Raw genomic sequence first — 24,208 nt, forward strand, 5'->3', positions numbered from 1 at the left:
GTTAGGTGTGCTAGGCGAATCACTGCGATCCGCCCTGGAAATCAGAGGGACTCCGGAACCTAACGTGCAATGTGCTCTGCAGTCCGCAGGACCGTATCATGGTGGGTGAGGCCGGGCGCATTGTTCAGGTATCTGGGTGTTTCTTAAATGAAGTCCATGGATTTCTGATTGTATCGGTTCCCTGTTCATTAGAGTGAATCGGGGAAAGAATCACGCGGCTGTTTTCTGTCCACCCCAGAACGAGACGTCTCGGATCTGAGTTCTCCCTGGGGCTCCGGGCTGGCAACAGCCGCTTCTCTCGGTCAGCCACCTGCATGGCTGGTTGCAATCATCAGGTTGGGTGCTACACAGGTGTAAAAAGAGGGAAAGGGGCTTTTAATGTGATAGGACTGGGGATGTCGAACAGGAATTTAGCTTGATGAAGATGCAGGAAGCGTTCACAGAATGAAGTATCTGCTGCAGAGCTGACCGCTGCCTTTGCAGTGGGTCTTCATCCTGGTTGTTTTCAAACTCCGACTCGGCCGGCTCGCACCGTGCTACACCCATTGGAGGCTTCCTTCACTCCCCAGGAGGAAATGAGAAAATCCAGGGACACCAAAAAGCTCATATTAACTGCTCTAAAGGTTTATAAATGCTCAAGTTGACACCCGCAGTGCCGTAAGTTCGTGGGTGTGTAAGCAGAGCGTTAAAGGAAAAAGGGAGAGAGAGAGAGGTATTAAAGAAAGTGCCAGAAACAGCTACAAAGAACTAGAAAACTTTTCCTTATACATGTCGCAGATATGCAGCCTTAGCCGATCATCTGTATTTCCAGGGCACTAGAGGCACCGCGTTGTCACCACGAACACCAAGGTGGGTGATGGCGGAGGCCCCTGCTTGGGAAAGGGGCGAGCTAGAGGGAGAGACCTCTGAGGTGCAGAAACCTGGAGAACTAAGATGTCAGTAGAAAGTGAGAACTTGTTATTGGGGACACACTAGAATGTAGGTGATAGGAGGTCCAAGGAGTAAAATGGGGTGAGGGAAGGGAAAAGAAATGAATAAGGGGATACGGTATCTCAGAGAAAAGTGGAAAGGAGCACAGCCGCCTCACCCCACCCGCCCGACGCTCGCCCCCGCCTTCCTTTTGCGCAGAATCCTCCCGGGCTGCTGCTGCAGCAGCGCTGCGCCCAGCACCCCGCGCGCCGTGATCGATCGCAGGCTGCGTCAGAATTCTCCCGCAGTATAAATACGGGTGCCCGGACCGCGCCGAGCCGCACACAGCCATCCATCCATCCTCCCCTCTCCCTCTCTCCCCCGTACTTCTTTTTCTGCAGGTCCCCGTCTCCGCTGCGAGCCAGAGGGGCACCGACTGCCACCATGAGTTCCTTCAGCTACGAGCCGTACTACTCCACGTCCTACAAGCGGCGCTACGTGGAGACGCCCCGGGTGCACATCTCTAGCGTGCGCAGCGGCTACAGCACCGCGCGTTCCGCGTACTCCAGCTACTCCGCGCCCGTCTCCTCCTCGCTGTCCGTGCGCCGCAGCTACTCGTCCAGCTCCGGCTCCTTGATGCCCAGTCTCGAGAACCTCGACCTGAGCCAGGTAGCTGCCATCAGCAACGACCTCAAGTCAATCCGCACCCAGGAGAAGGCGCAGCTGCAGGACCTCAACGATCGCTTTGCCAGCTTTATCGAGCGCGTGCACGAGCTGGAGCAGCAGAACAAGGTCCTGGAAGCCGAGCTGCTGGTGCTGCGCCAGAAGCACTCGGAGCCATCGCGCTTCCGGGCTCTATATGAGCAGGAGATCCGCGACCTGCGCCTGGCTGCAGAAGACGCCACCAACGAGAAGCAGGCGCTGCAGGGCGAGCGAGAGGGGCTGGAGGAGACTCTGCGCAACCTGCAGGCACGCTACGAGGAAGAGGTGCTGAGCCGAGAAGACGCCGAGGGTCGGCTGATGGAAGCGCGCAAAGGTGCGGACGAGGCTGCTCTGGCCCGAGCGGAGCTCGAAAAGCGCATTGACAGCCTGATGGACGAAATCGCCTTTCTGAAGAAGGTGCACGAGGAGGAGATCGCTGAGCTGCAGGCGCAGATCCAGTACGCTCAGATCTCTGTGGAGATGGACGTGTCCTCCAAGCCCGACCTCTCCGCTGCGCTCAAGGACATCCGCGCCCAGTACGAGAAGCTGGCTGCCAAGAACATGCAGAACGCCGAAGAATGGTTCAAGAGCCGCTTCACCGTGCTGACCGAGAGCGCTGCCAAGAACACCGACGCGGTGCGCGCCGCCAAGGACGAGGTGTCCGAGAGCCGCCGCCTGCTCAAGGCCAAGACCCTGGAGATCGAAGCGTGCCGGGGCATGAACGAAGCGCTGGAGAAGCAGCTGCAAGAGCTGGAGGATAAGCAGAATGCTGACATTAGTGCTATGCAGGTATGGCACCAGGCAAAACACAGTGTGTGTGTGTGGGGGGGGGCTGGGGGAGGCTGCAGAAGTGGGGGGTTGGTTGAGGGCACGCCCAGAAAGTGGGGGCCAGAGATGAGGCCTCTGCAAGCAGCTATTAGGGGATAGGATTTGGTTTCGTGAACTGCCTTGGAGGGGTGGGGCACTTGGAGGGAGGGGGTGGGGAAGTTGTGCTTGGTGCAGTGGAATCTGTGTTCCGCATTAAAGCTTGCCCAGTCCTGCAGGGTGTTTGTTGGGTGGGGTGGGTGAAGGGGAGGGGGTGGCAGCTGGGCGTTGCCTCTGGTCTGCATTAGCCACCAGTTGCTCTGCAGCATGGATTGGACCATCTGATTGATGAATACAGTGAAGAACCCTCATTAGTTCTGAAGAATACCCTTGGTCAGCATGCTTTCTGATTAATTTTATCGAGTACTCTTTTCCCTTAGCAGGTAGCTAGGAATACTCAAAACTGTAGTAGGTAATGATTTCACAGTAGTACATTTTTTTTAAGGACCTCCATCTTCGGGGGTTGAGAAAAAAAATCATAGCTACATAGAAAACATTTTAGGTGAAATAATTTTTTATCAACCTACTTCTTTCTCCTGTAAAGCTGAAGTTAACTCATGAATGCAAAACAAAGTTTAAAAAATCAATTTAGTTCCTTGCAGGCATTTAATGATGATCATTAGACTTCATTAAAGAAAACAAAAAATATTTTTTATGAAAAAAGTTTTTCATCATTAAAAATTTTTTTTCATCATCTCATGTTTCATGAAGTTGGATTTTTTTTTTTTCAGGGACAGAAAGGTTTAACCTTCTCTTGTTTAAGAAGAGAAAAGGCAGCTGATTTAGGGGAGATTTTTCCTAAGGTGTGCACTTTGATTTTAACTCAACTCTGGCCTTTGGCAGCTGTACTACAGTAAAATGGTATCAGTAGGGACATATGCTTGGATTTTTTTTTTTTTTTGGTCTTCTAACAGGACACAATCAACAAATTAGAAAACGAATTGAGAACTACAAAGAGTGAAATGGCACGGTATCTAAAAGAATACCAAGACCTCCTCAACGTGAAGATGGCGCTGGACATTGAGATTGCAGCGTACAGGTGAGCACATGGAGGACCGACCAGGACACCCCACTCACTTGGCCTCAGTGAGGAAGTCAGGTTTCACTGATGCTGAATCAGATAAGAATTTATCCTGGGAAGAATGAGTTTTTAGCCTCCCATTACATTTTAAATCTAACAAGATTATTTTTAAAGTTAAAAAAAACATATGTTGTTGTCTTTGTTCTGGTCTCTGTTACAACATCTCCCTGCTCCTGCTTCTTTAAGGGTGGCATTAGGGGAAGGGGATGGGTGGTAATCTCAGAGTAAGTCATTCAACACACTAACTGTGTTCACCTGTGGTAACCTCACCCTGCCCCTGCCTCCTCAGGAAACTCTTGGAAGGTGAGGAGACCCGGCTCAGTTTTACCAGCGTGGGAAGCCTAACCAGCGGCTACTCCCAGAGTTCCCAGGTCTTTGGCCGATCAGCCTACGGTGGTCTACAGACCAGCTCTTACTTGATGTCGGCACGCTCCTTCCCTTCTTACTACACCAGCCACGTCCAGGAGGAGCAGATCGAGGTGGAAGAGACCACAGAGGCTGTGAAGGCTGAAGACACCAAGGACGAACCCCCCTCTGAAGGGGAAGCTGAAGAGGAGGAGAAGGAGAGGGAAGAGGCTGAGGAAGAGGAAGGAGCGGAAGAGGAAGAAGGTATGCTAAAACACCAAAAGCCTACAACTTCAAGTGAAGGCTAAGTGTGGATACTTGTTAGGAGATGGGTAAGGTAGATGAAGCCTTGCTTATGCCAAAGAAGTTCATTCATATATGAGTTTAGAATTTTAAAGGATACATTTACCCTTCTCCAGTAAGCACCTGACTTCTCAACCTGGCTGTCCTCCCTGAGAGAGAGGCATATCTCTGCTTAGCTTGGTAGTTTTTTGAAAATAGCGTTTAAGAATATCCTCCTCTTGTTCTTGTATTCCTACTAAACGTTTAAAAATATATTCATTGACCACAGCAGTTCAGTGTCTTAACAAACAAAGACAAATACCAACCTATAATAGAAGAAATGCTGAGCCCCTGGCGGGGAGTACAGGGCTCGCAGCACCTAGAAGTGCTCTTGTTCTATTTAAGTATGTGGGCAGGGACAAAGCATTCCTGGTGGGCATGGCAGCGGTGGGTATTTTGGCAGAATAGGGCCGAGAGATTTTTAGGAAGCATTCCCTGCACTTTGCAGGGAAGGCCTCATGCAGTAGCATTCTGACATTTGTGATTTCCCCCAAAACCTGAGCAAAAATATTGGGACTGAAATTGCCCTGGATTCGATGTTTGTATATATTTTCTTTTTTTTTTAATGTTAAAGCTGCCAAAGAAGAATCTGAGGATGCAAAGGAGGAAGAAGGAGGTGAAGGTGAAGAAGAAGACACCAAAGAAGCTGATGAGGACAAGAAAAAAGATGAAGGTGCAGGAGAGGAGCAAGCAGCCAAGAAGAAAGATTGAGCTCCCTTTCCCTTAACTATTTCAGGACAACCCTCCCGAAACCAGGTCAACCCCATCACCAACCAAGCAGCTGAGTTCCAGATACTATACGAATTAAGAAGTCAATATATGTAATTCTAAGATGACTCGGGTTGGACATTCAGTGTCGTGCTGTGACTTTTCTCCTTATGCAGAGTACCCGTTTGCTTGCAGAGTGGCTTCCTGGCTTGCTGCCAGCTGTGCATGGTCCACGCTTATGAGTTCAGGATCTATGGCAATGTGAATAATTCAGATGTTTACAATCAAAACACATGAATAAATGAATTCACTCATGTTAATGTTAAACTTCATGGAAAAAAATAGTCCTTTGAACCTTTGGTGGTTAGAAATTGAAGACCTCGAGTTATGTGCAATAAATAGTAAATAAAGTTACTCTGAATGACATTTTTTTTTGCTGTGGTTGTTGACTTAATTGACCATCTTAAAGAAGGCATCAGTATAAGCCATATATAAGTGGATGACCTCCAATTTTTAAGTCAAAATTTTAACAATTATAATATTTTTTTGCCCCTTAATTGGTAATTCTGAAGGATACAATTAGGTCATGACCATTCATGAAATTTTGCCCCTCAAAATTTTTACTGATAATAAACCTGAGTAAATGAGTGTCTTGGGTTCTTTTTCCTTTACAAATAACCAACTACTTTGCCCCCATACAATGTACTGTATAATGTTGGGAATGACTTTTGTGGAGTCAATTCTGAAATTATGTGTGAAAAGTACATGCTTTATGGCAAAAAGGTAACTTAAACACCACTATACAATAAAAAAATGTGATTAGGATAGAACATGAGTCCTGCCCATCTACCATTACGACCACATTAAAATACATAGTCTAAATATCATGGGCAGAAGTTGAAACCCAAGCAAATGATATAATCAAGAAATAATTTTTTTAAATCAATGTATAATTTCAGATGGGGAGAATAAAGATATCAAAAGTTATTTTCATTACAAACATGTTGCCTGCAATCCTGAGCTCATGATTCATGTGTTGTTAGCTTAATTCTGTTGCTTTGAGAGAGTAATATTTAATGCCACTAGTGTTAAAGTTTTTATGAACTACAGATACAGATAATGAAATTGTTCTGAGTCACTAAGTGGGGGGAATTCTATACGCCATTACTCTGCATGTCTACTGGGAAATATTTGGACTTTGGTTGCAGGTCTAACTGGTTGAACATTGCATCAAATATGTACCCTGTTCATCCTCTCCGTTCACTGTAAAGTTATGGAAGCTCTTGCACTTGCACTTGATGTGGAATGTCAATGAAATTATTGATTACCTGCTGTTCTGCTTCTGTTCTTACACAATTGCTTTGTCAGCTAATTTTTTTAATACTTGTTCTTTAGACAACTTTTAAGTCATGAATTTAACCTGAAAGCAAAGTGCTCTCCATTTAAAGTTATCTGATCCCTTCCCATTACCTATTTCTAGTTAATTATATGTCACTACATAAATAGGAACTATATTGCTTTATCTACCATGATGCTGTGGATTTGAACCTATGAAGATTCTCAGTACATCGGCTTCTGTAAGACTAGGCATCACCTCAGAAACCAAGCTTCACATTTATGTTCATTAAACATGGGATACTGCACATGGTAGATTTCAGAGAGATGCAAATTACATGTAAAAGAGCAACTTTAGCCACATGGAAACAGCTGGTTGGTTTGACAATTACTTGACGTAAGAACACTTGTACCATACTCCATCCTGTGTGCCACAATAAAATACTGAAAAACCTAAACTAAATGGGTTTGAAGTCTTTATAATTTTTTTCTAAATTTGGTACCTTGGTCAGCACACCTCTCACTTCTGCTCCCTCCTGAACTCCAGTTTCTCTCAGCATCTAGTCGATGAGCCAGTCCTCAGTCACCCAGTTCTGCAAGCCAGATACTGTGCATGACATCGTACCCTCCATGTGCTCTCCTCCAGCCCCTCCACCCTAATCTCTCTGAGTCTATTTACTTTGTTACTGTAGAGTGAGTGGCCAGAGGGGAAATAAAGGCAGAGCCCTCGCCATTGCCATCTAACAAAGAACTTAATACAGGAGATGACAAGCGAAGGAAAACAGGTCTCACCCATTGTCCCAGTAATCCTGAGCCTGGTTGGATGAGGCTGCCAGGCATTCAAAACAACACAAGTAAATTATGATAGTGTCAGGGGGTTCCCTTGATAGTCCGTGTGTATCATCTTCACTAGCTGGGAAAAGAGAAAATCCCAAGTCCTGGAAGGGAGAAGGGTGGGGATCACAGTGCCCAAAGAAGGGGCCCATGAAACAACATTGGTTAACTGCTTGCCTCCCATTACATATACAAAATGAACAAATAGAGTCTGGAGCCAGATAAGGATTTGGGCTAACAGACCCCACACATACCGATATTTGGGTAGTCACATCTCCCCGGAAAAACTGGTACTACCTTGACCCGTCAATCAATATGTAATCCCCATCCCACCAGCTTCCTCTATGTCCTTAGGCTCATTGCTTTATCTACATGGTAGACATGGTAGACTTTTATACACCTGCAGTCAGCATTGATTTTTATGATCACTTGATAGAAGTCCGCATCCCCTGCTACACTGCGGTTTTCAGGGGTATGGCAATCTGACCTCTTGCTCACCATTTAACCCCTAGGATTTAGCCCAGTTTCTGCCATAGGAGAGCACAATAAATATTGATTGAATTAAAAATTCTTGACAGATTAGAATGTCTTTGGGATGGCTAGAAAACCAAGAGTAGTCAATAATCAGTCCCAGCGTAGTCAGAGAACAAAGTCAAATTTCTGTTCCGGATTCTAGCACTGTTTGTTATGGAGAGCTGGCCACCCCCATTCTGGCCTCACTGTCTTAGCTACATAGAGGGTTCAGCAGCTGATGTCTGAGATCCTTTCGGAATTCATGATTCAAAATTTCCTGGACATCTTTTACAGGCTCAAGGTAAATGGCTGAATGGGAAGCATGCATGTAACTATTGTGTTCACGCTAAAATTCATCACTTAAAGGGAAGTGTTAAACAGTTTCATTAAGTTGATAAGCAATGAACTTGATTCCTTTTCTTTTCCACATGAAAGTCCTAGTGCTGTCAGAGTTGCTGTGTTCCAGGCACTGATCTAAGTGCACTCTGTGTATTAACTCATCAATTCCTCTCACACAGCGATGTGAGCAGTTCAGTGGGATTATCACCCCCACTGTACACATGAGGCATTGAGGTTCACTGACCTGACCAAGGTCACACAGGTAGTTGTGGCAGGGCTAACATTCAGACCTCACAGCCCAGCTGTAACATCCATGTCCTAAACTGGTTTGCCTCACTGTCTCCTCTGTAACCAGCCTTGGGAGGCATATTCATGACGCCAGAGCTTATTTCACAGGTAGGTGTTGTCACAGTGGCCTGGGACCTTTCACACAATTACTGGAATTTTTACAATGCAGTCCTTGTGCCATTCAAAGGATATATTTATATTCTCAATGGTCCCTTGTAGTTACTTACTATGCTCCAGATTTTTGCTAATTGCTTTGATTATTTTTGCCCATATTATAATCCCTCTGCTTAATTTTCAGCTGTTGAAAGGCAGGAACCAGGTTTATAAACAGAGATGAATTTAAAGTCTATCTTCAAGGATCATCAAGTTTCAGGATGTTGGTTCCCATGGTGTGATTTTTCTATCTGGTCACAATTTTCTAGTTTTGTTTACATTTAACTGTCTCTCTCTCTCTTTCTCTCTCTCTACTGAGAGAGAGGAAGGGAGGTAGAGAAAGAAACATGGATTTGTTGTTCCACTTATTTATGCATTCGTTGCTTGCTTCTTGTATGTACCCTGAAGAGATCGAACCTGTAACTTTGATGTATTGGGACACGCTTTAACTGACTGAGCAACCTGGCCAGGTTCCTCCATTGTTTATCCTTCTCTTTTTCCTCCTCCTGCTCTTCTTCTACTCTTTTATTCTTCCTTTTCCTCTCCCTTCTTGCATATCTTCTTGTTGTAAGCCATTTTAAATAATTTTGGGAAAGAGGTAAAAGTTGACCAAATTAGTAAATAAATAAATGTCTTTGTTATTTTCCACAACGCTCAGCAAAGTGCCGTGCTTTTAGGGAATGTTCATAAATGCTTCTAGAATGGTGAAGTTTACTATTTGTGAGACCTCTCATGAACACGGCCAGCATGGAGAAGTCCTCCCCACATGGGGACAGAGTGTGAGATGCCAGGGTCGGCCCAGCCCTCCTTCATGCAGGCGTGCCTCATTCGATTATGCTTCATACATCTCTTGTTTTTCACAAGTTGAAGGTAAGACCCTCCACCAGCAAAAAGATTATAGCTCTCTGAAGGCTCAGATGTGGTTAGCATTTTTAGCAATTAAGTATTTTTAATTAAGGTATGCACATTCTTATTATTTTTTGTTTTTAAAGATTTTATTTATTTATCTTTAGAGGGGAAGGGAAGGAGAGTGGGAGAGAACTATCAATGTGTGGTTGCCTCTCATGCATCTCCTGCTGGGACCTGGCCTACAACCCAGGCATGTGCCCTGATTGAGAATTGAACCAAGGTTGTTTGGTTTGCAGGCCCATGCTCAATCCACTGAGCTACACCAACCAGGGCTGCACATTTTTAGAAATAATGCCATGCACACTTAGTAGACTGTGGTATAGTGTAACTTCTATGTGCACTGGAAAACCAAAAATTTGTGTGGCTCACTTTATTGCGATAATCACTTTATTGAGGTGGTTTGGAATCCAACCCGTGATGTCTCTGAGATCTGCCTGTATGTGAAAGGGGCTCTCACATGGAGAATTCAATGGAGAATTCAGGCAATTTTCCTTTTGAGAAAATGTCTGGCAGAATGAAGTGCAGTGAATTACATAAGTTAGGCGGTGGGGGTCCATTTTCAGTTTAAGCTCTAGAAAATTCTTACTACAGGGTCTTATATGAGAGCTAGAAAGACAAAAGATAAAGTTTCATGAAGGCAGGTAAAGATAACAAAAAGACATCTTCGTAACAGATAAACAGCATGAAAGTAAAGAAATTTTTACAGCCCCAGAAAATAACTATTGGAGGTCTTTTAGTTCTACTTCAACATAGGTTTGATTTGTATATGAAGGTTTTTTTAAAAATAAATAAAACAACAATATTTTTAAAAGTTAAAAAGGAAAAATCACATTTCCTCCTTTTAACTACTGTTATTTTCACATATATATTTTTCTTGATTCCTTGTTTCTATTTATGTATATTCTGACATAGCTCACCCATTCATTGCACAGACATTAATCATGCACTGTGTGTGTATGTGAACAGGCAATGAACAGATAAACACCTCAATAGGTAAATGACATTGGAACTAAGACTCACGTGCAAGGACCTGGAGAGTGTTCCAGGTAGACGATCAACAAATTCAAAAGCTTGGCTTGTTCAGCAACCCATCTCCCCTCCACTCTGCCAAGGGCCTTATGTTCATGAGTGAATATTAAGAATGTTTATTAGACAGAGTAGGAGATAGGGAAGCAGGCAAAAGCCAGATTATGAGGGGCTTAGAGATCAAGAAGTTTAGATTTTATTCCTTGTGCAATTAAAAACTGTTGAAGGAGTTAAGCAGAAGAAAGTGGTATGATCTGATTTCTGTTTTATAATGACCACTCTGGCTCTTGTCTAGAGAATAGGCTTTAGAGAAGCAAGAATCAAAGTGGAGATAAAAACAAACCAGAAGGCTGTTTTAGTCCTGGGAAAAGAAGACAGTGACTTAGAAAAGGGTCATAGCAGTGGAAATGGCCTAAGGTGGTAGAATTTAGGAAATTTTGAGGTAATTATTTTTACTAACAGAATGAATGTATAAAGAAGAAAAGTTGTAAACAGTACCTTATTTTTAATAACTACATAATATTTCAACAAATTGATATGTAGCATGTGTTAGTCTTCAATCGTTATATAACAAATCACCCCAAAGCTTAGTGACTTAAAATAACCCAATCACTCATTATTTCTTAGTTTTGCACATCAGAAATTTGGGAGTGCGTCAGTTGAGATGTTCTGGCTCTGGGTCTTTACTGAGGCCACAGTCAGATGTTGGCCAAGCTTTGCTGTTACAGGAAGGCTTGACTAGGCCTGCTGAATCTTCTTCATCAAGGGGGCTCACCCATTTGGCTGGCAATTGCCTCTCCATTTGGCCTTTTCCACTGGCTGCTTGAGGATCACTACAACATAGCGGCTACACTCCTCCAGAGCAAGGCCTCCAAAAAAACCAGGGCAGAAGCTGCAATGTCATTTACGTCCTAGCCTTAAAACTCACACATCATCGTTACCGCTGCGTTCTCCTGGCCACAGAGACCAGCCAGTCTGGTGCAGTGTGACAGGAAACTACAAAAGGACATAAGAAAAGGTAAAGATGTTACTACCATATGACAGTAGGCATGTGATTCTTCTTTTCTTTTTTTTTTTCTGAACAAAAATTATCCATTGAAGAGATTCCGAAACAATTCCAGCTTCAAGTATTTTTTTTTGTTCTGACTTTTCCCCCACTCTCTCTTTCTTTTTTAATCCTCGCCCAAGGATATGTTTATTGATTCTAGAGAGAGAGGAAGGGAGAGAGGGAGAAACATCAACGTGAGTGAAACATCGATTGGTTGCCTCCTGCCTGCACCAGGACCTGGACTCAAACCAGCAAACTTTTGGTGCATGGGGTGATGCTCCAGCTACTGAACCACCCAGCCAGGGCGGCCTTGCATACCTCTGTCAGTAGATATCTTGATGTTTGTTCTTCTGTGGAAGTATGTCTTCAGTGATGCCTCTAATGAAATTGTGTGTTCAAATGGTATTATGTACATTTCAGAAGCTCCTTAGATAAAGCCCCATTTTTTCCCATAAAGCTTGAAAGCTATACTTCAAGGCCTTAGCTTTCCTGCATTAACTCATTTGATAGCTAATTGGGATAAATATGGCAGCTAATATGTGACTCATGGTAAGTTGTGATGAAAAACAAAAGTGTGTATTGTCTTGTTAGGTGGTTTGTCCCATCACAGTTGACATCTTAGATTTTAAAAAATATTTTAGGTTCTGATATAGTACACACATGATCTTAAGTGGGACACTTCTCATAAACAAAAGCTACGTTGATTAGAAGTCGCCTTAAATACGAAGTGGCTTTAGAAAAATGCTGAGATGTTATAAATGAGGATGTGGTTTCTTGTAGCTCTTAAAGGTATTTTCATTTGTGTAGGGATGGCCATTGATCCCTTTGCTCTCAGCTAAATATTATTCTTTCCATCTATAACCACCCCACATCCTTATAATTTCATGTGGAGTATAGGCCATTCCCTGATGTGACCATTAAAAAACAACGATCAGGATGCTTTGTGCAGCAAAACGATCATCGCCCTGTCCTCTACACCTAGCCCACTACTAAAAATAGAAACCTTATATTAAAACTCCATGCGGGTTTTAACTAATCATCTCTGCTTTGAGAGGGAGGAACGATCCGCTCATTCCAACTTGTTGGTTGTTTCTACTCATTTACTGACAAGAGAACCCTAACTCTTTTACTGCAGAGGTCAACACACACACCCATCACCCATGAGCGAGAACCCTTGGCTCCTTCTTGCGCTTCTTCCCCACCGAGACACACATGTGTGAGCGCGTGTGGCTATGTGTGACAGGAAATCTCCACTGTAAGCCACCAATCATTCACACAGTTTGAAACAGAAATATTGGTGTCAGACATGTGAAATCAGAGGGCAATTCTGAGGTGAGAAGGGTGCACTGCCTTTCCCACGCACTCAGTGGGAGGAAGAAGTGTCCGCGCAGGTGACCCGAGAGTGTGAACCGAATCCCTGAAGGGACACTGCAGGGACTGAGCAGAGCTCCTGACAAAGGAGAATGATCCAGAGAGCCAGCTGGTTTTGTTTGCCCTCTGTTCCAGCTTCTGGCCTTACCGTCGTCCCTGCTAGTCCTGCCCGAATAGTGCAAATGAGAAAACAAGTGCGCCTGCTGAGCGTGCTTTTCACGCACCCGACAGCCCAGCTCAGTCCGAGCCTCCAGACACCAAGGAGTGGAAGCTGATTTCAGCTTCCACAGTAGAGGGACACTTTCCTGGGGTGACCCACCACCCTTTTAAGCAAATGGCCCCTCTTCAGGCAGAGCAATCAACTTGGGGCATCTGTTTTGGGCAGGGATGGTCTTGTTGAGAGGCCCCATCCACAGCCTGCCATTCTGAGAGGGGTCAGGCGGGCGTCTTGGAGACCCAGCCGCAGGAGCCTCTGCAACTCTCCCCTGCTGGCCAAAACAAAACAAAAACAAAAAACCAAAAAACAAAAATCCAAACAAAAAACCACTCGGCTGGAACTCGGGGATAATTGAAGCAGGATGCCTAGAAAAGTGTTTCCTTTCACCCACTAGCGGAGCACATTTCCTGAGGAGATGAAGGTCTATTTATAGACGAAGGCATCTTTTTCATCTTCTTAGGACCGAAGCCCTGGGCTCGCATTTCTCCCTTGTGGACTCAGGTCAGCCAACGCCTTCCCCTCCGAAAAGAGTGTTTCTAGAAAGTACTGAACACATTTAATGGTGTATCATTCTAATCTCTTTCTTATAATTTAAACAACAACCCCCCGAACCTATGAGAACTTAACAGGCTGAGATGAAAGTCTTTGAAAAGTAAAAAATACCCTAGGAAGGGAAGCTGTCACTTCCCCCGCACCCTCTACCACGGGAGCGACTCCTCTGGGAGCCGCCCCTTGGGTTTCTGGACGTTCAGTTCTGCCTTGCTGCCACCCCACCCTCTCGTCGCCGCTGGTCAGAGCCGTTCTCTTTTGTCTCCTGTCCACAAGGAGAGACAGAAAGCATGGGGGCAGGGGGACGGCAAGGACTCAGCCGCTTCTCTCAGGGCAGTCGGGAGGCAGAGCCCGAGGATGCTTGTCCGCAGAACACCCTCGCTGCGCAAAGTCCTCGCTTCCTCCGCCCGCCCCGCCCCCTGCGTGATCTCTGCAAAGCGCAGAACGCAGCAGTTGCAAATTTTATGCCTACTAAGACCCCATCCTCACTCCAGTCCCGAAAAGTGGCACGTTCCAAGACTTAAAATACTTGAGAGCAGATGAGGTGGCACACATTTCCACCCGGCAGTCTACTCATTTGGGGAATGGGCACAGAAAGAGAAGGGGGAGACGCCCGTAATTCTCATTTTGCAGGGTCTTCCTCCAGGTCGCCACGCCCCAGAACGCCGCAGCACCGCGCCCTCGCGGTGTCCGGGCAGGCGCGACCTCGCTCACCCACCAGAAACGCAGCGCGTGGCTCCGGGGGCCTGTCCTTGTGGCGGACGGATGGGGCGCAAGCGGGACAGGGTGAGGGACGGCCCTCTAGGGGAAACTTGGGTTGCCAGTGCTTTTCTGCAAACCAAGAGGCGTCTCAGCCAGGGAGGAGGTGGCTGCTGGAGCACAGGCTGGGACGTGGAAGGAAACACCCTTTGTCATTCTAAGCAGTGCCCCTCCCTACTGAGGCCAGGCCTGGAGCTCCAAGGCAGGGCTCTGAGGCTGTGCTGGTGCTCTGGTGGGGCTAGCCACTGGAGAGAGGGTTTAGGGAGAGGGCATCGCAGCGCCAGGCCAGCCGGCCTGGGTCGTTTGCTGACTCCTTTAGCTGAGCGAGCAAGGCTCGGCCCTATTTGTCAGGAGTGTGCCATTTTATAGTGGTTGGTCTGGGAAGCAAGTGAGGAGCAGCCATGCAGACATTGGGTAATGTCCAATCCAGAGGCCCTGATGTGGGGGCGCACTTAGTAGGTTGCAATAAGAATATGGCCAGAACAAGGCGGGTGGGGGGAGAGGTGCAGAGTGGAGGTCAGAGAGGTGGTGAGTAGGTGAAGACTGGTCTTGCAGAAACTGGTGGGGACTTTGGGTTTTACAGTGTTGGTTGGTGGGCTTCCAGCAGAGCCGTGACTGGTGTGACTTGGGTTGTGTTGAAGATAAGTGAAGGGGACAAGCGTGGAGGCTGTTGACAGAAGGTAGGTGGGTAGCGTTAGTGATTTGTTCCTGAGTGTTATGTTGGAGGTGGTAGGGTGAGGTAAAGTTCTGCATGTATTTTGAAGGTAGAGCTAATGGAATTTGCTGAAAGACTGGATGTGGGAGAATGAGTGGCATCAAGGATGACTCCACAATTCTTACTCTGATAAATGTGGAGAATGGAGTTTTCATTTAATAAAATGGGGGAAGATTGAAGATGCAACAGGTTTTGGAACCAGGGCAACATGGAGGGTAGGTTGTCATTACATGCCCAAAATGCAGTCAGAATGTGTGTCTGAAGTTCCGTGCATTGAGATGCAAATCTTGTTAGTGTCTCGGAGTTCTCCCCTTCAGTACTGCAAGCTCTTATAAGAAAGATCTCCAAGACTCCAAAGCAGGAGACAATAAAATTCCAAAACAAGAAGCTAGCTAAAAAATTATTTATTTTACATTCAAGGAAACTGAGGTTCAAAGTGGTAAAGAAACTTGCCTAACATGAGATAATTGACTATAGCAGAGATGGAACTGAATTCTAAGATTCCAGGTATTTTACCTACACTGTATAGTGCTGCCTCTTCAGAAATAATGTTACTAGTATTTCTGTTCTATTTTGATGACCCAGATTTTAGTACACTGTGAGGTTAGTGAGTAATAGTCTTGTTCAGTCACAGCAGCAGTGGTCCAACGTGGACAGATCAGTACCATTTTCCACGGACTTTTCTCTCCTGCTCTCCTTCCTTTTTTCCTGCTTCTTTAGCTTTATTACTGAAGATTTCAGAGAGTACACATAAACAGTTCTGCCAGGGGTCTCCTATGGCTTTGGGAGGAAGTGTATACATCAGGCAAACTCCAAGCATTGTGAATCTCATGTGTCTTCTTTTGCTCTCCAGATCAACAATAAATTGTTCATAAAAAATGCACAGTTTGAGAAACCACTTGAAATTTTCTTCCCCTTGATGTTTGCTCTTGAAACAAACAAGCTGAATTCAACTGCCTAGTTTTCAATTCCATGAACTAGTTAAGTTAATCAGACTTTATATCCCCAGAGTTTGCATTGTGCCCTTTCCCCTAGAGGAGGGGAAGCTGGCATTCCATCATGGATAGCAATCTGATGACAGCCACACCCTGCTGTCGTGTTGGTAGAGTGAGCTGTCACTCTAGCCACAGGGTATCTGGAGCTTTGTCTATTGTAATAGTCCCCTTCTCCCAAGACACGCATGTAGGACATGGGTCTGAGGCATGAGGTTGAAGGAAAATGAAATAAAGCCAGCTGTTTCCTTCTAAAGCAGTAATTTTCACTTGGTATGCTGTAAGAATTTTTAAAACATGCAGTACCTGACTATTCAATTAGAGGCACTGACCTTTTTCCCCTTGGATTGTCAAATTTAAAAAAATGACAACAGCCAACACAACAATAGACAGTTGATATAAATGTCCTGTCACTAGCCATAAATATATAGGTCTTAGAGTTACATCTTATTGGTCACATCACATAATAAAGTTGCTCCTGATTGGTTAATTCTTGGTACCAGAAACCCTTATATAAAAGTATAGGCACCTGATTTTTTTTAAAGTCACTCTGGAGCAGAAAGGGTAGGTAATTAGTGTTACTATTATTTTTTAAATAAATCAATCAAAATTATACCTATTTTTTGTCAAATATGTTTTTTGGTGTGGTGCAGAATTTTTGTAATTAGTTTTTGTGTGCCATGAAAAGGAAATGTTAGAAATTGCCGGTCTGGAGCAATCAGATTATTGATCATGACTCATGAGAAATAAAATCAGATCTTTCCAGCCAGGAATTATTTGACTGTGAATCACCAGAATAAGAAAATTGCTTTGAAAGACTTGAATAATCCCATGGAGACTGCAGGCAGCCCAAGCACGCTGCCACCCCCACGGCCGCGTTACATGGTAGGGCCAGCACACTCGCTTTCCATCTCTGTCATCTGGCTCATTTTCTCCTCTGCCCCCATCCTACTGTCCCTATGGGGACAAACTCTCCATCTATGCATTTCCTTCCTTCTTCACAGTTGGTATTGTAATTTCAGTGATTACAAAAATTTGATAGGGGGTTTCACCTTTTCTCACCATGCTGAGAGCTAGAAGATGTACCTCTCACACATTTTACAGGTAAAATAAGAGCACAGGGGTTGTGATGATTGTTTTTTCCTGAGATGCCATCTCTGCTTTAATATCTCACGGGCAGTCAACTTCTTGTGGCAGAGCCAGTGTCCCTTTTCTCCATCTCATTCTTAAACCTGCCCTCTTCTGAAGCTGTCCCCTGTTGTTCTCATGTTAATGGATGGAAACTCCATTTTTCCTGACTCTAAGATCAAATTCTTTGGAGTCATCTTTGACTTCTCTTTCTTCCTACTCTCTACAGTTCTCTGTGACTAATCTCATGGATTTTACTTTCAAAATATGGCCAGTGCCCTGGCTGGGTGGCTCATTTGGTTTGAGTGTCATCCCATTCAGGAAGAGGTTGTAGGTTCCATCCCTGGTCAGGGTGCATTCAGGAGGCAACCCATGACGTTTCTTTCTCACCTTGACATAGCTCTCTCTCCTCCTCCCTTCCTTTCTTTCTCTTTCTCTAAAATTGATGAACATATCCTTGGGTGAAGATTTAAAAACAATATGGCCAGTGACCTAGCAGTTCTCACCTTCATCAATGCTGCCTTTTGGATTCTAGGCACCCAAATCTCATGCCCGGATTATTATAATAGCTTCCCAAGTGGTCTTCTTGTCTTTAACTCCTCCTGCCCAACCTACATTTGACATAGTAGCCAGAGGGATTTTTTCTAGATAGATCTGTATTATTCTTCCGCTCAAAACCCTTCAAAGCTTTATGCTTACTATGGTCTACAAAGGCCTTGATGGGGTCTCACGTTTTTCTGACCCCTGCTGCCTTCTTGCCCATTCTGTCCCATGACCTGGCCTTGTTATTCCACAAACATGTCAAACAAGGGTTTGTCTTACTAGCAGGGGTGTCCAACCTGTGGCCTGTGGGCTGCATGCAGCTCAGGATGACTATGAATATGGATCAACAGAAAAGCATGAATTTACTTAAAACATTATGAGATACTTTTGTGATTACATGTTGCAATGTATTTAGTGCATGGCCCAAGACAACTCTTCTCCCAGTGTGGTGCAGAGACGCCAAAAGGTTGGATACCCCTGCCAGAACCTTTACACTTGCTGTCTTTCTACCTGGAGTGGATTCTCTCTTATGTATCTGCATATCAGTCATAGATATCTGCATATATAGCTTGTAAATACCTCACATATTTATGAGAGAGACCATCCTTAACTACCCTATATGAAGTAACAACTCTTTTCTCCCCATCCAGCCCTTCCTAACCTCCTTACTCTATTTTTCTCCAAAGCAGCTATCACCCTCTGAATTCTTTATATTGTCTCAGTTGTTTTTCCTTGCTTCCTTCAACAAGAATATATAAACTCCATGAAGCTGGGGACTGAGTTTGTCCACTGCTATATTCCCAGGGCCCTGTCCCATAAAATATTTGTGCTTACAAATACTCACTGGATGAATGAATGAATGACTTACTGAATTCAGAGCTGTTCAAAGGTAGAAAAGGCTGCCTGATAGACAGTAGATCCCATCAGTGCAGGCTTTCCAATATGGCCAGATTGTTATGAAGGGGACATCAGGATTACAGGAGCTGGACTAAATTAGATGTTCTTTAAGAAAAAAATTAGAGAGTAAGGGCCAGAGTATGTGCCAGAGAGACCTAGTCTGATTCTTTTCTCTGAGACTTACTGGTCCTGGGACATTGAATAATTGATTTAACTTTCCCTAACCTCAGTTTTCTTATCTGTCAGGAGTGATTTTATACCTTCTATTTCAGAGAGTGTATATGAAAATGAAATTAAATAAGATAATCCATGTAGAGCATTTAGCCTGGTTCTTGATACTTAATAAATATTTTGCAAACGTAACTATGAGGATAATACTGTTCTTCCAGCCTCAAGTTTCTGAAAATCTGTGAGGGGATATTCCTGAGGCCACACAAGGGTGAGTGTCCCCTTTGACTACAGGTAAGATTCTGCTTTTCCTGCCAAGCACTGCTGCCCATCCTTTCCCTTCATTCTGGTAAGATGCCTGCCTCTTCTGATCCTCCGTTGGTCTCCTGGATTGCTTTCTGTTTTGAAGTTTTTTTCTCAAGCCTAGCTCGCCTACATCATGACATTTTCTGCTGATATTTATTTTGGCTAATGGAAAATTTCAAACCCAAAACCACCTCATCACAGATTGCATACACTGACTCAGATTTAGGTGGGAAGAATTAAATATCAACCCCTTCAGACCCATAGCTGATATGTCTCCTGCATGAACTGGACACTCAGTAAGCATCTGTTGATGAAGATTTGGTAGCTTGCTCTTCACACAAGGACAAAGTGTGATAATAACTATAATAAAGATTATTATTGTCAACCCAGTATGCTTATTTTCATAATCAAAATAGTTTGCATCTGTAGTATTATGGTTTCAAAGCCATTGGACCAACTGGAATAAATGGATTATGGTAACTATAGATAAGGGGGAACTTTTTCCAGGAAGGTGGTGGGATTTGAAAAATGCCAAGCATCCATGGTGTCCATGTTATTACTTAGTCAAGGTGATGACTTTGAAATAATGTAGAAAAACATTTATAATACATTGTTACAAAAAATGTGGGTTACTAAATGACATTTTCAAAATGATCACAGCCTTATGAAATTCATGCATAGGAGAAAGTGGAAAATATGTTGAAATGTAATAATTATTTAAGATAGCGGGAATATGGGTGAATATTCTGCAATGCCAATATTTGACAATGAATGTTTGTTACACTTAGAATTTAAAAATTAAAATATCTTTTCTTTAAACAAAATCCTAGTAATGCATGGCTTTCCTCTCGTGTCGCTAAGTCATTTCTCTGAACTTCCGTTTCTGCAAATTAAAAAGAGAAATCACAATATCTCTTCCACATATTGTGACACTTGTGCAGGATGGTGTTTCTGAAGCTACTTTCTAAACTGTAAAGAAATATATGACTTTTTGGTGTTTCAGTTATCATCATTGCTGTGGGGAGGGATGTTGTAGTGTTGCAGATGCTCACAGGACCAGCGCCATTGGCCGGTTCTTCCTCAGCATGTCTCCCGACTCCCTGACTTTCTGGCACAAGCACTCAGTCAGGCCTCATGGCCTCTTGGGCATTTCCTTTTGGCTTGTCAGCTTTTCCTCCACTTTGTGGCAACGCTACCCTCCATTAAATTACATTGTGTTTGCAACCTCTAGAACGTTTTTATGTTATGTTTTCTTTCTCCCAACTGGCTCCTGACTCGGTGACTCAACTGAAACATTTGGAACTGAGATTCAAACCCAGCTCTGATCAGACCCCCAACCTGTGTTCTCAGAAGGTATATTGTGCCTCCCAGGTTGCTGTGGCTGTCCATGAGATTTGGTGGGAGAACCAAGTGAACAATATGAAACCAACCTCTGCGTGCCTGGTGCCCTGTGGAAGGATAGAAATGGGAGATGTTTCACATTTTCTGAGGATGTGAATGCGGGCGAGGTACAAGTCTTTGATATTATTAAATATCCTCATTCTTTTCTCTCCAGTAAGAGTTCACTTCTTTCCACTTAGTTCAAGGAAGAGGTAGATACTTTGGAAGATCTCTTTCAGTCGTCCTTTCTGGGCCATATCTTCTACATTTCTTAGTGGGGATACTGAGGTCCATGTATTGTCCTCAAAACTAAGAGCAAATTCCTCTCAAAGAATCTGAGGTGAAGTAATGTTCTAATTGTCCATGAGAAAGCAATAGACTATATAAATACTGGGTGGCTATTTTATGAGTGGCTGATGAAGAATGAAGTTGGCATCTGCTTTCCAAATGTCATGACCACATGATTTGATTATATTTATAATGCTCATTCTAAGTGCCAAAGGAGTAAACCCAATGGGTCAACATGGATAACTGCTTTCACAGGGGCGTGGTCATTATTAAGCTAGACAATAACACCTAGCGAAGGAAATTGCATCTCATGCGGTGATAAGAATAGGTTATAGTGGGTGGGATGTGGGAGACATATCCAAATTTCTCCAAATTTCTAACATGTTATATTCAAGGCATGATTGATCAGAACTATCCGAACCTAACTGCTGATGCTTAAAAATAATGTAATCACTTTAACTCAATTGAAATACTTTCATTGTTGTAATTGCTAAGAGCAAATTGTTAGTCAGAGATAATAGGCAGATACATGTTGCTGTATACAAGAGGACCAGTTATGTGTTATAGGGGACTAACTAATAGAAGAAACATTCATTTATTTGCTCATGGCCTTCCTAAGAGTCTGAGGAATGGGAAAAGAAATACATGGAATGTCTTAAGCACCACTTAGAATCTTACTATTTTTTCAAGATTTTATTTATTTTTAGAGAGAGGGGAAGGGAGGGAGAAAGAGAGGGAGAGAAACATCAATGTGTGGTTGCCTCTCATGTGCCACCTGGGGACCTGGCCTGCAACCCAGGCATGTGCTCTGACTGGGAATTGAACTGGTGACCCTTTGGTTCACAGGCTGGCATTCAATTCACCAAGGCACATCATCCAGGGCTTATAGATTGAATTTTTGTGTGTATCACATAGACATGGTAGTTTAATATGTGCTACTATTTTAATTAATACTTTTAAAATTACTAATAATGATAGCAAGGATAAATTAGCATTTAATAGGTGCTGAGTACTTGTCAGACATTATTGTTCATACATTTATAATTTTATTTAGGCAACTCAGAAGTCCAGTTAAGAAATAGCTAGGTAGCCTTGATTAAGAAAAAAGTCTGGAGAAGAGGACAGACAGCTTCCCCTTCTTCTCTGAGATATTCATATATTATGTATTTACATGGATGCAATGTAGTAAATATTAATTTTTTATTTTTTCAAATTTTAGCATATGCTATTTCATCTAAAGTTCCCTGTAGCTGAAATACTCTTTGTGGCTATGGGTAAATTTTTGGCCTCTAAATTGAGAAAGATTAAAAACCATTATCTCAGGATTCACACCATCCTCAAGTCTACAAGTTAAAATAGGAAGTGTAGGAATGTTGTGACTTGTACTGAGGTCTAAGGGCTTAATTAGAAAGAACTTTGCACAATATACGAGTGTTGCCAACCAATCTGTGGTTTTCTGGAGAACATTATGAACAGCTAAAAGTGAGGGTATTCAGAAGCCCTAATGTGAGCTGGTAATTTATCCTGCACTGAAGTTTCTTTAAGACCCGAGAACCAGGACTTCCTGCCAAGATGGAGGGATAGGAAGACACACTTTGCCACTTTCCACAACCAAAAGAAGGACAACAAATTTAAAAACAAAAAATAACCAGACCTTCCAGAAAATATAACTGTATAAAAGTTGGACAAAGAAGAAGTTAAACAAGAAACATCCATTCAGACTGGTAGGAGGGGTGGAGATGGGCAGAGAGGACATGCAGCAAGGCTCTGGCTGGCAGAATGGGGCAGGCAAGGTGCTTGCTAGTAAAATGGGTTATCTTATACTTGTGTGCAGATAAACCAGGAGGAACAGCTGGAGAGTGAGACAGACCATGCAACCAAGGGTTCCAACACAGGGAAAAAAGCCTCAAAACCTCTGACTGTAAAATTCTGTGGGGGTTGGGGTGTTGGGATAAACTCTCAGTCTCACAGGAGAGTGCATTAGGGAGGCCTAAATGGTCCTAGAACATAGGCAAGCCACCCACTCAGAAACTAGCACCAGAAGGGCCCAATTTGCTGGTGGGTAGTGGGGAAAGTGACTGAGAGCTGAGCAAGCTGCATTGCTCCCTCTCTGACCACCCCCCACCCCCACACATACAGTGCCACAACACGGCAATGTGGGTTGCTCTGCCCCGGAGGGTACCTAAAGCTCTAGTCCTTACAACATAACAGCCATGCTGAGACAAAGAAATAGGCCCAAATGAAAGAACAGATTAAAGCTCCAAAAATAGAACTCAGCAATAAAGAGATAGCCAACCTATCAGATGCAGAGTTCAAAACATTGATAATCAGGATGCTCACAGAAATGGTTTAGTATGGTTGCAAAATAGAGAAAGAAGTGAAGGCTATGGAAAGTGAAATAAGGAAAAATATATAGGGAACCAATAGTGAAGGGAAGGAAATGGGGACTCAAATCAACAATTTGGAGCAGAAGGGAGAAATAAACATTCAATCAGAACAGAATGAAGAAACAAGAATTTTAAAAAATGAGGAGAGGTTTAGGAACCTCCAGGACAACTTTAAATATTCCAGCACCCAAATCACAGAGGTACCAGAAGGAGAAGAGGAAGAGCAAGAAATGGAAAACTTATTTGAAAACATGATGAAGGAGAACTTCCCCAATCTGACAAAGGAAATAGACTTCCAGGAAGTCCAGGAAGCCCAGAGAGTCCCAAAGAAGTTGGACCCAAGGGAGCACATACCAAGGCACATCATCATTACATTAGCCAAGATTAAAATGAAGGAGAAAATTTTAAAAGCAGCAACAGAAAAGGAGAGAGTTAGCTACAACGTAGTTCCCATAAGGCTCTCAAGCTGATTTCTCAAAAGCAACCTTGCAGGCAAGAAGGGGCTGGAAAGAAGTATTCCAAGTCATGAAAGGCAAGGACCTACATCCAAGATTACTCTATCCAGCAAAGCTGTCATATAGAATGAAAGGGCAGATGAAGTGCTTCCCAGATAAGGTCAAGTTAAAGGAGTTCACCATGATCAAGCCCTTATTGTATGAAATGTTAAAGGGACTTATCTAAGAAAAAGAAAATAAAAAATATGAACAGTAAAATGACAACAAACTCACAACTATTAACAACTGAACCCAAACAAAAACAAAAACAAACTAAGTAAACATATAGAACAGGAACAGAATCACAGAAATGGAGATCACAAGGAGGGTTATCAGTGGTGAGGGGGTAGGAGGAGAATGGAGAAAAGGTACAGGGAATAAGAAGCATAAATGATAGGTACAAAATAGACAGGGGGAAGTTAAGAATAGTATAAGAAATGGAGAAGCCGAAGAACTTTTATATGTATGAGCTATGGACATGAACTAAAGAGGGGGGATGCTGGTAGGTGGGTGGCAGTTGTTGCAGGGTGGAGGGCAATAAAGGGGAGAAAACAATGGGACAACTGTAACAGCATAATCAATATTTTAATATATATTAAAAAATAACATGAGAACCGA

General features: G+C 43.6%; 1 protein-coding gene across 1 annotated transcript; it reads left to right on the plus strand.

The window, feature by feature from the left end:
* Positions 1–1,260: 1,260 nt before the first annotated feature.
* NEFL (neurofilament light chain) lies at positions 1,261–5,377 on the plus strand. Its single transcript, XM_037163467.2, has 4 exons — positions 1,261–2,400; positions 3,390–3,514; positions 3,846–4,165; positions 4,818–5,377. Exons 1-4 carry the CDS (start codon positions 1,354–1,356, stop codon positions 4,952–4,954), a joined length of 1,629 nt encoding a protein of 542 aa, XP_037019362.1. The 5' UTR covers positions 1,261–1,353; the 3' UTR covers positions 4,955–5,377.
* The last annotated feature ends 18,831 nt before the right edge of the window (positions 5,378–24,208 follow it).

Source organism: Artibeus jamaicensis, unplaced genomic scaffold, assembly GCF_021234435.1.
Source record: "Artibeus jamaicensis isolate MK-2021 breed Jamaican fruit bat unplaced genomic scaffold, CSHL_Jam_final contig_477, whole genome shotgun sequence".
NCBI classification, from domain to species: Eukaryota; Metazoa; Chordata; class Mammalia; order Chiroptera; family Phyllostomidae; genus Artibeus; species Artibeus jamaicensis.

Bases quoted from the DNA above. Each gene is read 5' to 3' on its own strand.
- NEFL (XM_037163467.2), top strand. From the start codon at position 1,354: ATGAGTTCCTTCAGCTACGAGCCGTACTACTCCACGTCCTACAAGCGG. The intron at 2,401-3,389 runs GTATGGCACCAG...GTCTTCTAACAG, and splicing joins CTGACATTAGTGCTATGCAG to GACACAATCAACAAATTAGA. The intron at 3,515-3,845 runs GTGAGCACATGG...CTGCCTCCTCAG, and splicing joins ATTGAGATTGCAGCGTACAG to GAAACTCTTGGAAGGTGAGG.